Source organism: Capricornis sumatraensis, chromosome 19, assembly GCF_032405125.1.
Source record: "Capricornis sumatraensis isolate serow.1 chromosome 19, serow.2, whole genome shotgun sequence".
Taxonomy (NCBI): Eukaryota; Metazoa; Chordata; class Mammalia; order Artiodactyla; family Bovidae; genus Capricornis; species Capricornis sumatraensis.
This window is the reverse complement of record NC_091087.1, coordinates 19,802,250-19,816,162: the sequence shown is the minus strand read 5'-3', so window position 1 is coordinate 19,816,162 and position 13,913 is coordinate 19,802,250. Positions and strand designations below refer to the sequence as shown.

General features: G+C 41.0%; 1 protein-coding gene across 1 annotated transcript in view; it reads left to right on the top strand.

Moving 5' to 3' along the window:
* Positions 1–13,913, top strand: part of CHD2 (chromodomain helicase DNA binding protein 2) — a 108,408-nt gene that overhangs the window by 55,186 nt on the left and 39,309 nt on the right. Inside the window, exons 16-23 of the mRNA XM_068990884.1 lie at positions 2,551–2,739; positions 4,239–4,401; positions 4,732–4,884; positions 6,650–6,721; positions 9,776–9,925; positions 10,620–10,768; positions 11,791–11,887; positions 12,302–12,394. Of these exons, the coding sequence (XP_068846985.1) occupies positions 2,551–2,739; positions 4,239–4,401; positions 4,732–4,884; positions 6,650–6,721; positions 9,776–9,925; positions 10,620–10,768; positions 11,791–11,887; positions 12,302–12,394 (1,066 nt within the window). The remainder of the gene's footprint in view (positions 1–2,550; positions 2,740–4,238; positions 4,402–4,731; positions 4,885–6,649; positions 6,722–9,775; positions 9,926–10,619; positions 10,769–11,790; positions 11,888–12,301; positions 12,395–13,913) is intronic.

The following is a 13,913-nucleotide window of genomic DNA, read 5'->3' as shown; positions in this document are numbered from 1 at the left end:
ATGTCATTGTACAGAGGAGAGGTTTACTCACATAACTTCAAAACTTTCCCTTCCTCAACTGTGATAGGCCATTGTTCTCAGCATCCAAAAGTTAGTGTTCTTTTTAACCAAGTGTAATGGTATTTCCTTTGTGCAGTCATCCAATCACCTTTTCTGCATAGTGACTCTGACCAGGAGCCTACCCCTACTGTATGTGGTTACTACCCTTACTAGAGATATGTATCAATGAACCACTGTGTTTGTATGTAGTGTTTTTGCAAAGTATGGGGCTTGCTTTTAAAGTGAGAAAGAGCTATGACTACATACATCAAAGAATTCAGCGTATACACATAGTCATGTGCAAATGTGTCTTTCATACCCCACCCTACAAAATACCTCAGTTTGATAGAGTATTTTCAGAGGCTTTACCTCTCAGTGTTTTGCTGCTGTTGTTGTTTTGCTTCTGCTGTCTGGTCCAGTCTGTGAATTTATTTTGCACTTTTCCTTTCACATATTTATCACAGGACTTCTAGTATGCTATTCTCCCTACTTTGATTTAATTTTCTTCTTTGTTGTTCCTCACTAGAGTGAGCTTCTGCTTATCCAAAATCCCAAGGTCTGGAAAATGCAGAATTGTTTCTGCTTTGGTGAGAGGCATGTTTTAAATACAGAAGCTGATTAACAGAGGAGTAGTTAAAATAGTGACTCTTTAGACTGTGATGTGGTAGCATCATAAGTTCACCATGATGATGGTGTGCCTTTTATATCCATCGAGTCACAAGCTGACAGTTGTCCAGTGCATGGACCAGCAAATCTTCCTTAAAGAGCCTGGCAGTAGACGTTGCAACTAGGCACGTGGCCTCTGTCGCAACTATTCACCTGCTATATAGACAGAGAGCAGCCATAGGCAGTTTGTAAATAATTTAGTATATATCTAAGAAATAATATCTCATATTAACTCCTTTAATGCAGTAAGAATACACTAGGTGGATGAAAATATTTGTTGGCTAAAACAGTAGGACCAGTAAGTCTTGTTTTAAAAAAAAGTTTATTATTTAAAAGTTTTTAGACTAGTGTAGTTTTAATTATAATGTGTTATGTAAATTAAAGCATTCTCTTGAAAATTATTTATCTCCCAGCTCTTCAGAAAGTAGCCTAATGTATAGGAATGGGCTTTCATTTCCAGTTGCCTCATATATTTTGCATTGAGATGCTGTTGAGATAGCTCATTTTTTACATTGTTCCTTTTAATCTTCTTATCAGTTTTAATTCTTCAATTTATTTTCATAGCAGTATGGCCAAATACAGTGTGCCTTTGGTTTGTTGAGGGAGAAGCTTTAATGGTATTCTCAGATCTCTACCTCTAAAGGTTGTTTTCTCTACCTCTCTGAACATGGTAGTTTCAGGCATTACCAGGTGTCACTGGGCTTGAAACTGATGCTCCTGGTGCCTGATGACATGCTTGGCCATTCCTGAGATCAGAAATGGCAGCAGACAGTGAACATCCTTGTGCCCAGTGGCAGAGCTGGCATTTGCTGTCTTTGACTTTCTCTCTTATCAGAGATCTCATTATATGGTAGCTCTAGGTAATGTCGAGTCCTGAATTTATAATTCTAGGACTTGACTGACCTCAGCACAGCAGGGCATCCTGGTGTCGGAAGGCAGACTGCAGACTGTGGGCAGCATCTCATCCACTGAGCTTCAGTCTGTACACAAAACTAAGCAGCTTCTTCCAAGTGCTTTGTTGGCTTTCATGTGGCAAGTCAGAGTATATTTTTCTAAGCCCCATGAAAGAAACTTCTTCAATTTTTATTTTTGAAAGAGCTTTCATCATAGTGTCCCATACTGAATTTCTGCCACAGGTCCTTTAGTGATCCAAAGATGGTTGAATTAATATTTACACAGGAGAAACTTTGATCTGTAGAGTTAAGGCAGAGTTTGTTATGGGTGACATGTTTTTAAATTTCATTAATAAATTTTGTGCCTCCAAGTTCTGTTAGTATTAAATTTGTATCACTTACATCATTCTTCTTATCTAGGGGTTGTGTTGTTGATTGTCATTGTGATCTATTAGCTTTTAAATCTGTGGGCAGTAAGGATGACTGATGGAAACGATATAGTTTTTACATTTGGTGACAGCTCTGCTATCACCACTAATTATTCTTTTGTCTCTGAATATTGTTTTCCCTGTAAATTGCAGCTTATTAAATGATAGCTTATGATTAATTTTCTGCCTAACATTTTATCACAATAACTTGTTACTTATGTACTAATTGCATGATTTACTGAAATACTTTGTGAACCCTGAATCCAGTCTCAGAATCGGAAACCTGCTGTTATCCAGTATAGACTTACAAAATTGACTCAGTTGATTTTCCCTTGCCTTTTTGTTTTCCCCGCTCTTGTATTCAAGAGCTAATGAAAGATAAAATCTATTTATCCTTATAGGGAAGACTCTTTTTTTTTTTAACAGGTTTTCTAGTTGGTTCCTTAAAAAAGAAATTTTAATTGGAAAAAACATTTTTTTTTTCTTATGTGTAATTGAGTAACACTGTTCTGTTTTATCTCTAGGTTTGAATTCTGGGAAGATTTTGAAGAAGACCATGGGAAAGGGAGAGAGAATGGCTATCAGAGTCTTCATAAGGTGCTAGAGCCTTTCCTTCTCCGGAGAGTGAAGAAAGATGTGGAGAAATCTCTTCCTGCCAAAGTGGAACAGATTCTCAGAGTGGAGATGTCAGCCCTTCAGAAACAGTATTACAAGTAAGTCATGGGCTGAGTCAGGCCCAAATGGGATTAAGCAGTGCCAGGAAGACATGAGAGAGAGAACTGGCAGGTAAACTGCCTTTCTTAGTGAAGTCTCAACACAGATTTAAATAGCAGTTTATTTATGGTCGGAGAGAGGGAAATTCATTTTTAAGGAATTGGTCTGTTTACTGTTGTTGATGATTACTTACAACAGTTAGCAGAACTCCAAAGCCAAAACTGTCAGGTCTGGCCTGTTCAAAGACCGGCCTTCCCTTGTCTCCGCCATTCCAGTTTCTCTTCTCCTTAGGTGATGATTACTGTTATATTTAAAAGGCTTAATGTTTATCTTTTCCTTTATTTTTAATGTTTAAAATAGAAGCAGATACACGCTAGCTTCTTCTGGCCTTTCTCTTCTTGTACAGATGGTAGCACCCTGTGCGTTTTTCTGTACCTTACTTTTTTCACTTAGTGATGCCAGACAGCTGTGCTGGGGACACTCCACAGTAGTGGACAGAGGCAGACAGCCCTTCCTGTTTATAGCTGCATAGTGGGTCTGTGGGGAAGTTTGTTACTCGTCCCCTAGTGATGGCCATTTGGATAGTTCCGAATACCTGCCTTTTATAAATAGTGCTATAGTCTTTGAGCGTCCCTCTTTGAGATGGGTTCCTAAAACATGTGATTGCTGGAAGTGTAAAGAAATTTCACAGTGCAGGAGAAAAGTGTTTCTCATAGTTTGGGGTTTGTGGTTAGAGCTTATTTGGATGTGTGTGAATATTCATGCACTCCGTCCTCCCTTTTTTCCAAACTGAGAAAACACACTCATCATGAGCACTGTATTCTGTAAAACTCCCTTTTACACAATTTAAATGGATATGTAGTTTCCGTCTTTGATATATCTCATTTATTTAAGTGATTTTCTAGTTTGTGATAGCTTAATTTCCACTTTTATACTACGTTAAAGACAGCTTGTGACAGTCATTGTTTATGTAAAATACATAAATGTAATATATGTTCTAGTGTCTATATATATATATATTCTTTTTTTTTGCCTTGGCTTTCTAAAAAAAAAAAAGTATTTACTTTCAGTTGGAGGATATTGTGTTTGTCTCTGCCATACATCAGCGTCAATCAGTCATAGGTATACACGTGTCCCCTCCCTCTTGCATCTCCCTCCTGCCTCCCAGCCTGTCCCATCCCTGTAGGTTGTCCCAGAGCACCTTAATCGTTGAGCTCCCTGCACCCCACATCAGGTTTTCTGCTGCCATCGTCCTCTCTTGATATCCCTGTGCTCAGCCAGGGTGAAGACCAGACCGGATGTTGAGTGGCTTGACTCTGGGGGTGTGTGAGGGTTCCTGTCTGGGTGGCAGGAGGCAGGAGATAGAGCGCCCTTCCTCGCTGTTTCAGTTCCCCTCCACCCCCATGCCCTCAGCCATAGTGTCTCCTTTTATAATCTTCTGGTATACCCTGTTCTCTTCCGTTGCATCTAATAATATAATTACTGTCTTAACTTGCAGATGGATTCTGACCAGGAATTACAAGGCTCTTGCCAAAGGAACAAGAGGCAGCACATCTGGTTTCCTTAATATTGTGATGGAGCTGAAGAAATGCTGCAACCACTGTCACCTGATTAAACCCCCTGAAGAAAATGAAAGGGAAAACGGACAGGAAGTTCTTCTGGTGTGTGCCTACCTTGTTTGTAATTAGTTTCTTACGGACAGTTTAATTTCTGTAGATGCTTTTACTCAAAACACTCCTTTTCTTCCTTGATGGCTCTTCAAGGAGCATCAAAAGAAGCTTTAAAAACAGGTGAGGAAAACCAAATGCTAGGAAAAATCTGGAAAGTATATTGTCACAGATACCAGGTAAAGACCATTTCAGGGATTGCTTGTCAGCTAGATTGCAGAAGCCTTCCAGAAGCTTTAAGATGATTTTAAAAATATGAGCTCTTAGAGGTGAAGGGCAGATTGAAGTACCTGGTGATCATGATCGTGTCTTTCTGTTCTTCAGTCCCTGATCAGGAGCAGTGGGAAGCTGATTCTATTAGATAAACTGTTGACAAGACTTCGAGAAAGAGGAAACAGAGTCCTTATCTTCTCTCAGATGGTGAGGATGTTGGATATCCTGGCTGAGTACCTGACTATTAAGCACTACCCTTTCCAGGTAAGGATGCTCGGTACTTAGGGTCTCTCCCTTCCTCCCCCCGCCCCTCTCTCCCTCCTGGGTTGTATGCTTTGCTTGTTAAATTATCCTCAGGTAGAAAACAAAGAGTTTTCTTGTTTGAAACAAATTGAGATTAAGAGTCCAGGAGGGTCTTAATTTTACTTTTGTAAAATTAAAGGTTTTTGTCTTCATTCATTAATCTCCAGTAAGATTAGGAGAAAAATAAGAAGGAAGAAGGAGTTTCTTTAGCATAGTATTTTTCTGCATGTTAGACAATAAAAAAACAAAAACTTATCTGTAATCTTTGTATAGGCATGTGTGCAATTCATTTGGCCTAATATTTTTTAATGCTTTGATTTTTAAGACATTTAAGGCATGACTTATAATTATTAAATAAGTTTTTTCTTTAGTTTTAGATGGACTAATGCAGTTAGGCTGATACTGAAGATACTTGAAGCTAGTGATTCTGAGAAGACCAAGCTTTAAAACTCAGTGCAGATTGTCTTTCAGAATACCCTGAAAGGCCTAGTTATATCCGTAATACCTGGTGTGGTCTTTCAGCGGCTGTCTTAGATACTGTGGTTATTATCAGAAATAGCATAGCAGAAAGAGTCAGTGATCTTTCAGTACATCTGATTCCCGGGTGCTTTCAGGTCTGGCTCATCCTTTGGCATCCAGTGAAATAAGGATATGTTACTTTTTCTCTAGGGAATGAGTAGTCTGGTGTCTGCTCAGGTTATCATGCCTAATGCCTTCGCTTACTGAGAATGCTGAAAAGAGGGCATTTGGGTTTTCTGATTTCAAAGCTTATCTTTAGGTCAGGGCTGTCAGGTAGCCTTGCTAGTCAGAAAGAAGAAGGAGGGTTCCCATGTGTGATTCTGCCTGTGTTCAGGTGGCTCTGGGTTTGGTGGGCAGAGCGCTGAGCCCTGCCTCGCCATTGATGACTGGCTAGCGGACAACATCTGTCTGGTCAGTTTTGCCCTCTGTAAAATAAGGTGGTTGGTCTCAAGTGATTAAAGGGCAGCAATATGAAAATGATTTTAAAGAGTGAGAAATGCTTTATATACAGCGTACAGGTAGTAATTCTTCAGTATCCACCTATTATATGGTATGTCTACAGTGACATTTTTTTGGACCTAGAGTTGACATACAGTCTAATGTAAGAATTGTATGTGCTGGGAAATGCCAGAGGCTCTCTTGAGGATACATTTTGGCTGCTTGAACACTTTAGTTTTTGGGAAAGCTGGGGTATATGACCAGCTTAATGTTTTCAGTATTGTGGGGAAATGTCTTCCAAACAAAATTATGTAAAGGGTTTTTTGGTGTATACAGCAGTTAGTAACAGGGCAGCTTTCAGCCATATTAACTCAGGAGCATCACTTTTCTGCAGGAGCTAATTGTGAGGTGACCAGCGGTAGCGTTTCCTAATTTCTTGAGTACCCACAGATGGAGAATCAGACAAAGCCTCTAAGCACAGCGCAGTTGCCGTCTTTCTCCTTAATGTCCTAGCAGTGATTCTGATCCTTGGATGAGCCTAGGTGGCCCTCAGAACCAGAAGCTTCTGAGCTTGAGTGTGTAACCAGAGAGCTTGGGGCATGTTGGGGGTGCTGCTCAAGCATAGCCCCTGGACGGCACTTTTGGCCAGTGTGTTCTGGTTATTTTTACTCAGAGGGTGTTGGAGTGAGGAAGGTTCCAAGTCTTCTGTTCTATTTTGAGTGCAGCTGATTTTCCTACCTTGTGATTTTCTCGTGGTTTATTTTTACAGCGTCTGGATGGTTCCATCAAGGGAGAAATCCGAAAGCAGGCACTGGACCACTTCAACGCAGATGGGTCTGAGGTACAGTGTGCATGGCTTTGCTACCTGGGCAGTCTGGGCTCTGTATCAAGAGGGAAGCCTTTCTAGCTGAATGTACTCTGTTTCAGAAGCAGTTCACAGTGCAGCTGTCCTGTCTGATAAGAGAAATCACTGATGTAAAAGGCGCCTCTTAACTTGGTTGTTTGTCACCCTGGAAAAGCGTATCCGTGCTTGTTTCTCTTCCCTGGGCTGAGTTAATGGCAGAGTAGCTCTGATATCAACAGAGTGCGCTCTGGTGCTCCCAGATGGCAAATTTCTGGGCCTAGAAGAAAAACAAGGCCAGGTTGCGGAGGGCTGACCAATAGGATTCACTTTGACATGTGTGCTAATTCAGAAGGTTCCGACCTGTACTGTTGGTGACTTGAGTCTTAAAAAGTATGTTTGTCGTGTCTCAGATTTGTTGGACCTTGGTAGGGATGTGGCTTAATTCCCTTGCTTGGGCTGATAGCAGCATCGGTTCATCTGTTAGGTGTTCAGCTTGAATTTGGCAATATGAAGTATTTTGTTTTTAAGGCATGTGTGGAAGAGCCCTTGGGACAAGCTAGAAGCCTTGTAACCTTGTAATGTGTGCCTGTCAAGCTGTTAAATACCATGGGATTTGAGAGAAGGAGGGGGAAGAGGTTTAGCATGGGGGGCTGTAGTGGTGTGAGGAGGGGAGGAAGCCAAGGAGAGCGCTGGAGGTGGGACTAAGCGGTCTGTGGAGAGAACCTGGGAGCCTCTGAAGTCCGGGCGACTCTTCTGTGTAGAAAGACCGGACTTCACTTTCTGCTTTCTCATGAGCTTTTAAGCACTGTGTCTGTCACTCCAGAATGGCAGGACTTCTGCCCCTCGAATTGCACACTGGCCCAATTAGACTGTGGTATTCTGGCTTCTTCTCTAGCCTGAAATTTTAGTTTTCCTTGAGGAGTTTTAGACACTAATCTCTCCAGAACCAAGGCTCTGAATAGTCAAGGACAAGAGGAATTGAATTATTAAAAATACTGATAACCGTATAGTTCCCATTGCTCCTCCTAGTTCATCATCTGTAAACTTTCACATGATTTCACTCCCCGCTTCGTAACCCTGCGGTGGCGACTTTAGTGTAACAATCAGCACGCGGCCCTGAGCAAGCGTGCCGTCGGTGTCAGCTATTTTTATTATTCAGACTGTGTTGGGCTTGGCTTTTCGTGCCCTGCTCTGAGTTTGAAACTCAGTATGAGTGAAATGTCTTATACAGCCCTGAGTCAGAAAAAACTAAAGTCGGTTTCCTCATAGTTCTCCACTCATCCCCCTGCCCCGTGGCGAGATACCATTTTCTGCAAACCTGAGTCTTTCTTAAATTAATCAAAAAATTTATGTACTTTATTACTGGGAGAAAGGATTATAAGCACATTTTGAAATCTCGCAAGTTGGTGAAGAGTACAAAGAAGAAAAGCTGTACAAACTCCCATCCCAGCTTGCTGTTCATATCATCTGGGTCCATTTCATTCATCCCAGAGGAAACCCTTAATTTGTTTCTATGTTTGCCCCAGTTGGAATCAGGCTGCATATAGTCTTGTCACCTTTCATTCAAAATTCTACTCTAAGCCTTTTCTCCGTATCATTTAAAGATTAAAAAAATAATGGTTTCTCATATTTCTCATGCCTGTTCCCTCATTTATTTAACCATTTTATTGTCAGATGTTTAGTTAAGAGGATGTGAGCATGTAAAAAAGGTTTTTAGTGCCTTTTGCTCAATCACTTTTTCCAGACAATTTATATTCATACTTTTTTTTTTAATGTATTAATTTATTTCGTTTTGCCTAGTCTTAGCTGAGGCATGTGGGATCTAGTTCCCTGATCAGGGATCGAACCCAGGCCCCCTGCTTTGGGAGCGCAGAGTCTTAGCCACTGGACCACCAGGGAAATCCCCATATTCATACTTTTATGTATGAATCCTTCTAATTTACCTCAGCCTTTAGTTTCATAGGTTTAAACCTTCACCTATTTGGTAATAGACATAACTAATATCTTAATATAGTGCATACTACCTTTGATAAAGAATGACATTGAAAATAACTTTTTATGATCATTCAGACCTCAGATTTTGTTTATGTCTTAGACGTCTTATTCTCAAGTGTTTACCTGTGGGCTTTGCTCTAGAGTGTGGAACTGCTGGGTATTTCTACCAAGGATCACAGACTCAGTGCTTCAACACCCCTGGTGATCAGTTCTTCATTGGAACTGTTTAAAGTTCTTGTGAGACAGCTCTCTCTATTTTTAGTTCTACGACAGTGTTGGTGAATGATTTATTTAGATTGGGGAGACCCTTTCATTGTGTTTATGTATATGTATTAAATACAGCCATTTTATCAAAAGATAACTCAGAATTACCAGTGTTTGAGAGCCACTTTCTCGAGATGCAGCCGGGGGTGGGGTGCCTGCCTAGTCCCTGTTATGCGTTGCTGTGGAAGCTGGGACGTGTCAGGGCCTGGCTCTTTGCCGTGTGCAGCTCTTCAGCTTGTCCTTCCCTGGTTTCCTTGGTGCATGCTGCGTGGTGGTTGAGGGTCCTGTGCTGCCCAGTGGCTCCGTCCTGTCACCTGTTGGTACAGTGTCTCTGTATTTGTCAGCAGCCTAATAAATGAATGGACATTTGCTCAGTAAAGTTTCCTTGCTTGTATGGACTGCCTGCCTTACATGGCATGACTCACCTCCACCCAGGAAATAAGTATGCAGGCGACTTACTGACGTGATCTGTTGATAACTAAGTTTGTCTGGTTTCTGCTAACTGCTTGTATACTAGTTTCAGTTGGGCAGGACCACTAATTCTTTTCCTCCTGCTGCCGTATCCATTTCTACTTGACTCCCTTAGCTCATTGCACCCTCTCTTACCTTTTAGTCAAATGAGAACTCACTCTGCCATCAAGTCCCTGACATTCTCGGGGCCTCTGTAAAGGTTGTCCATCACGTCTCACTTTTCTTCGCACCTGCAGGGGTCTCCAGGTGTTAGGGCTTGTTGGGCTGTGTGGCTGTTTCTGAGAGGCCACTGCATAAAGTAGTATATTGCATTGTGTACAGGACTTCTGTTTCCTGCTCTCGACAAGGGCTGGTGGCCTGGGAATCAATTTGGCTTCAGCGGACACAGTTGTCATCTTTGACTCTGACTGGAACCCCCAGAACGACTTGCAGGCACAAGCCCGAGCCCACAGAATTGGTCAGAAGAAGCAGGTCAGTGGGAAAGCCTTTGGATGTGGCTCGGAGGGGAGGTTGTTGTCTGTGGATAGATAGCTATTTGTTAATTAGCTAGTAGAGAGACGCTGTCTTTGGGGCTGAGATGAGATGAGCCTATAGTTATGGACCAGTTCTTTTTCACCGTTTGTAAAGTGTATGACCAGTAACTTTCTGGCTTACTCAAAAGGTACATGATGAATATAGACTTAGAATTGAAAATTTCTATTTTAGTATAGAAAAGATGTGATATTCACATGGTTCAGCGCAGTCTACTTTGATTACACATGGTCAGTGTTAGTGCCGCCGTAGGCTGCGCAAGTACACACTTCTTTCCTTCAAGGATGAATTTCAAAGTCTGCTCCAGTATTAGCTACCATTTAAGTTTCATATATGGTTGGAGATTCAGTTTTGGTAGAACAGATAATTCTTCAGCAGCATTTTTATCGTTAGGTCAAGGCTATAAGAATAGTTTTTAGAGGCAATTTTTATTTAAGAATGTAACATGTTGCCCATAATAGAAGATATAATATATTATATATATATTAATGCTTAAGTTGTCTGCTTGGATCAGTGACTTACAAGTAGTAAGCCATAGCAGAGAACAGATTTTTTTTTCCTCTCTTGGTTTTAGACAGAAATAACTTTCTATGTGTGTGAACAGGCATAAGCATAACATTGCCTTTTCCTGCAGGTAAATATTTACCGCTTGGTTACAAAGGGGACCGTGGAGGAAGAGATCATAGAACGGGCCAAAAAGAAGATGGTATTGGACCACCTGGTGATTCAGCGCATGGATACCACTGGCCGGACGGTTTTGGAAAACAATTCTGGGAGGTCCAAGTAAGTGCCAGAAAGGTGGGAGAGGTAGCAGACGTCAATTTTACAGCATCATTTCGTGTAATTCATTCATTCTTCTCATTAGATGCTCTACAACAGACATTAATCCGTTGACCTGGAAAGGACCAAGCCAAAACTGCAAGATGACACTTTGATTTTATTTTGCTTTCCCTGTTTCTCCTTCCTCTTTTCTTTCTTTTTTTTTTTTTTTTTTTGGTGTATCAGCCCTCCTCATGTGCCCTCTTGTCTTTCCTACCCTCCTCTCTGGCCTTTTGCTTTTGGCTTTGCCTGTGCCGTATGACACAGCAGCAGCAGCAGTGGCAGCTGTGTGGTTGCCATCAGGCTTTCACTGTATTGCCTTGGACTTCTAAGCAGCGAGGCTGCAGCAGGTTGAAATGGCAGCCGTTCCTTATTATTGATAAAAATGTTTGTGTGGAGATTGCCTTTCCTGTTGAAAACAAAAGGGTATGATAGGAGAATAGTTAAGCTTCAGCTGGCTTTATCTGGAAGCACAGCAATTTCTCTTAGAGAGTTTACATTTTCACCAAACTGTTCAGTATCTTCTGGGGCAGTCTAACCTGTGTTACAGGTTAAATCAAATGAGCCCTTTCTAATTAGGTGATGATGATTTTCCACTAAAAAGAAAACTAGGACAGAAAAAGCTTGTTCTTTTATTTTGGACCAGAGAGGAGGTGTTTGAAAATTCTTGGTGAACAATAACTTACTGAATTAAAGGATGAAGAGAGAATTCCCTTCTTTCATGTTGCTAATTATCTTTCTTGCTTACCCATGTAAATATATGAACCTCCTGGAAAATAATTGCTATCTTAGTCTTTTGTTAAGTTTACCACTGCAGACTCATCCTGTGGATTAAAAACCATGAAATATTTGTGAGATCATTTTTCTTGTGGCAGAATTTCTGTTTTCACCAGTAGTTGGATCTCTTTAGGAAGAATAGATATTTAGAACTCAATAGAGGTTATTTGATGTCCCTAAGAGATTGCAACTACATTTTACTTCTACAGTTCAAATCCTTTTAATAAAGAAGAGCTGACAGCGATTTTGAAATTTGGAGCAGAGGATCTCTTCAAAGAGCTTGAAGGGGAAGAATCAGAGCCTCAGGTAATTAACAACAAGGGGAAAGAATGTCTTGATAAGTATCATCTGTGAGAGTCTAAATTTTTCTGGAAGCACATTCTGAACCTGAGACTTTTCTAAAGAAAGAGTAGTTACTTGCAGAACAGTTTTTGTTTTTCCTTATACGGCTGAAAGTGCTTACAGAATTGAATGGGAAAGAATGAGAAAATCATGGAGGGTTTTGTCTTTGCTCTTTTTTATTCCAATTTTATTTCTTGTAATTTCTGAAGTGTCATCTTATGATTTGTATGAATAGTAGTTTTGAAACATTGGATATAAAACATTATAAAAACTGTGGGTGTAAAAGAAAATGGAGTATCAGAGAAGAGGGCTGGTTTATTTGCTCCAGTATTCCCAGTGAATGCTGACCGCTGTTGCCTTTTTACCATGTGCTTTCAGGAAATGGATATAGATGAAATTTTGCGCTTGGCTGAAACCAGAGAGAATGAAGTCTCAACAAGTGCAACAGATGAACTTCTGTCACAATTTAAGGTATTAAAATCATTGTCTGAGAAAGTCCTTGGCGTTGATTTGTGAACCAATAATAAGCAATGCCTGTCAGTACTTTGTCAGTGCAAGACACTCTGTGCTTTTCTTTTTACCTGACTTGATTCATAACCCTTAAAATCATTCTCCAGAGTTGCAAGTATGGTGTGAATATAGACCATACAGTCCTTCCCATGGGGGTAACCACCGAAGTGGTCCATCTTGCCCAGAGTCAGTGGCTAGAAGAAAAATAGTTGGTGTGAGTAAGGCTGCAAACACGCTGTCAGTGGGACGGGTGGGGAACTAGATAATGTGGAGCTCTGGGAGAGACACTAATAGAATCAGGACAAAGAGAGGTCAGAGGTGTGAAAATCGAAGGTGACAGTGGGGAAGCTCTTGATGACATTGTGGCATTAGGGAAGTTGTGGGATGGTTGGTGGTATTTGATAGAAAATTAAATGAGATCAGGGCTAAATGCAAAAGCTGGATACCGGGTGAGTAGGAGGTGACCGCATTGAATATAGACTTTATTAAAAAGCTTAGTAAGGAAAACAGTGAAAGTAATTTATAAGGATGGAAGGTTCAGGCAAGGTAAGGTTTTTTAAAGGTGTTACCATGTTTCTAGATTGAGGAAAGAGCTTGAGAATAGGAAAACATTGAAGGTTCTAAGGAAAGAAGGATAATTTGGTTACACATTGCCCAGGAGGAGACTGGAAGGGATATAATCAAAAGCATAGATGGAAGAACTGGCCTTCGAAAGACAAAAGAAGAACCCACTTTGGGAAGGAGAGGGGAGGGAAGATGTAGATGCTCCAGTTGGTGACCTTACTTACCAGTAAGTGAGGTGTTAGCTGAGAAGTGGAGAAGTTTTGGGATGGCTCCATCCAGGGGCCAGGAGTTGCTGGGAGGAACTTGACAGGGACTAGAGCTGAATTTAGAAGGTGGGGCTTCATGTTAGAGCAAGTCAGCAGGATCAAATGACTCTCCAGCATTACTTGAGGTCAGAAAAACTGGATCAGTTGTTCATCCCAAGGTGGAAGATTGGCTTAGGAGGCACAGAAGAGTCATCAAAGTGGCAGAAAGTTGGCCAGATTCAAGTGAGAATGTGGTTGAGTGGATTCATCGTGGGTTGGTTCTGAGCATGTTAGTGAAGGGGGTAAGAGGTGACATGGATGATTATGTGTGGTAGACCCACTAGGACTGAGAAGTGTTGGGAGGAAGCAGTACTTTGTGATGAAGTCCAGGGTTGGCCACAGGTAGAAGTCATCTCAGTGGAAGAAAAAGAAAGGGGTTGAGTGGATCACAGAGCTCTAGGATCAGAGTTAATGTGTCTTAAGGATGCAGAAGATGGAGGTGAATTGTTACTGTTTCAGCTGGATTTCACTGCTGTGACTAATGCTCCCTTCTTAAAGAGAAGTAATCTTCATGATGGTGTCCTAGTCAAAATATTATATGATTATTTAGATCTGAAAATTGCTGCATATTACAGATTGATCAGAAGCCACATTATTGGTGACACTTGTCT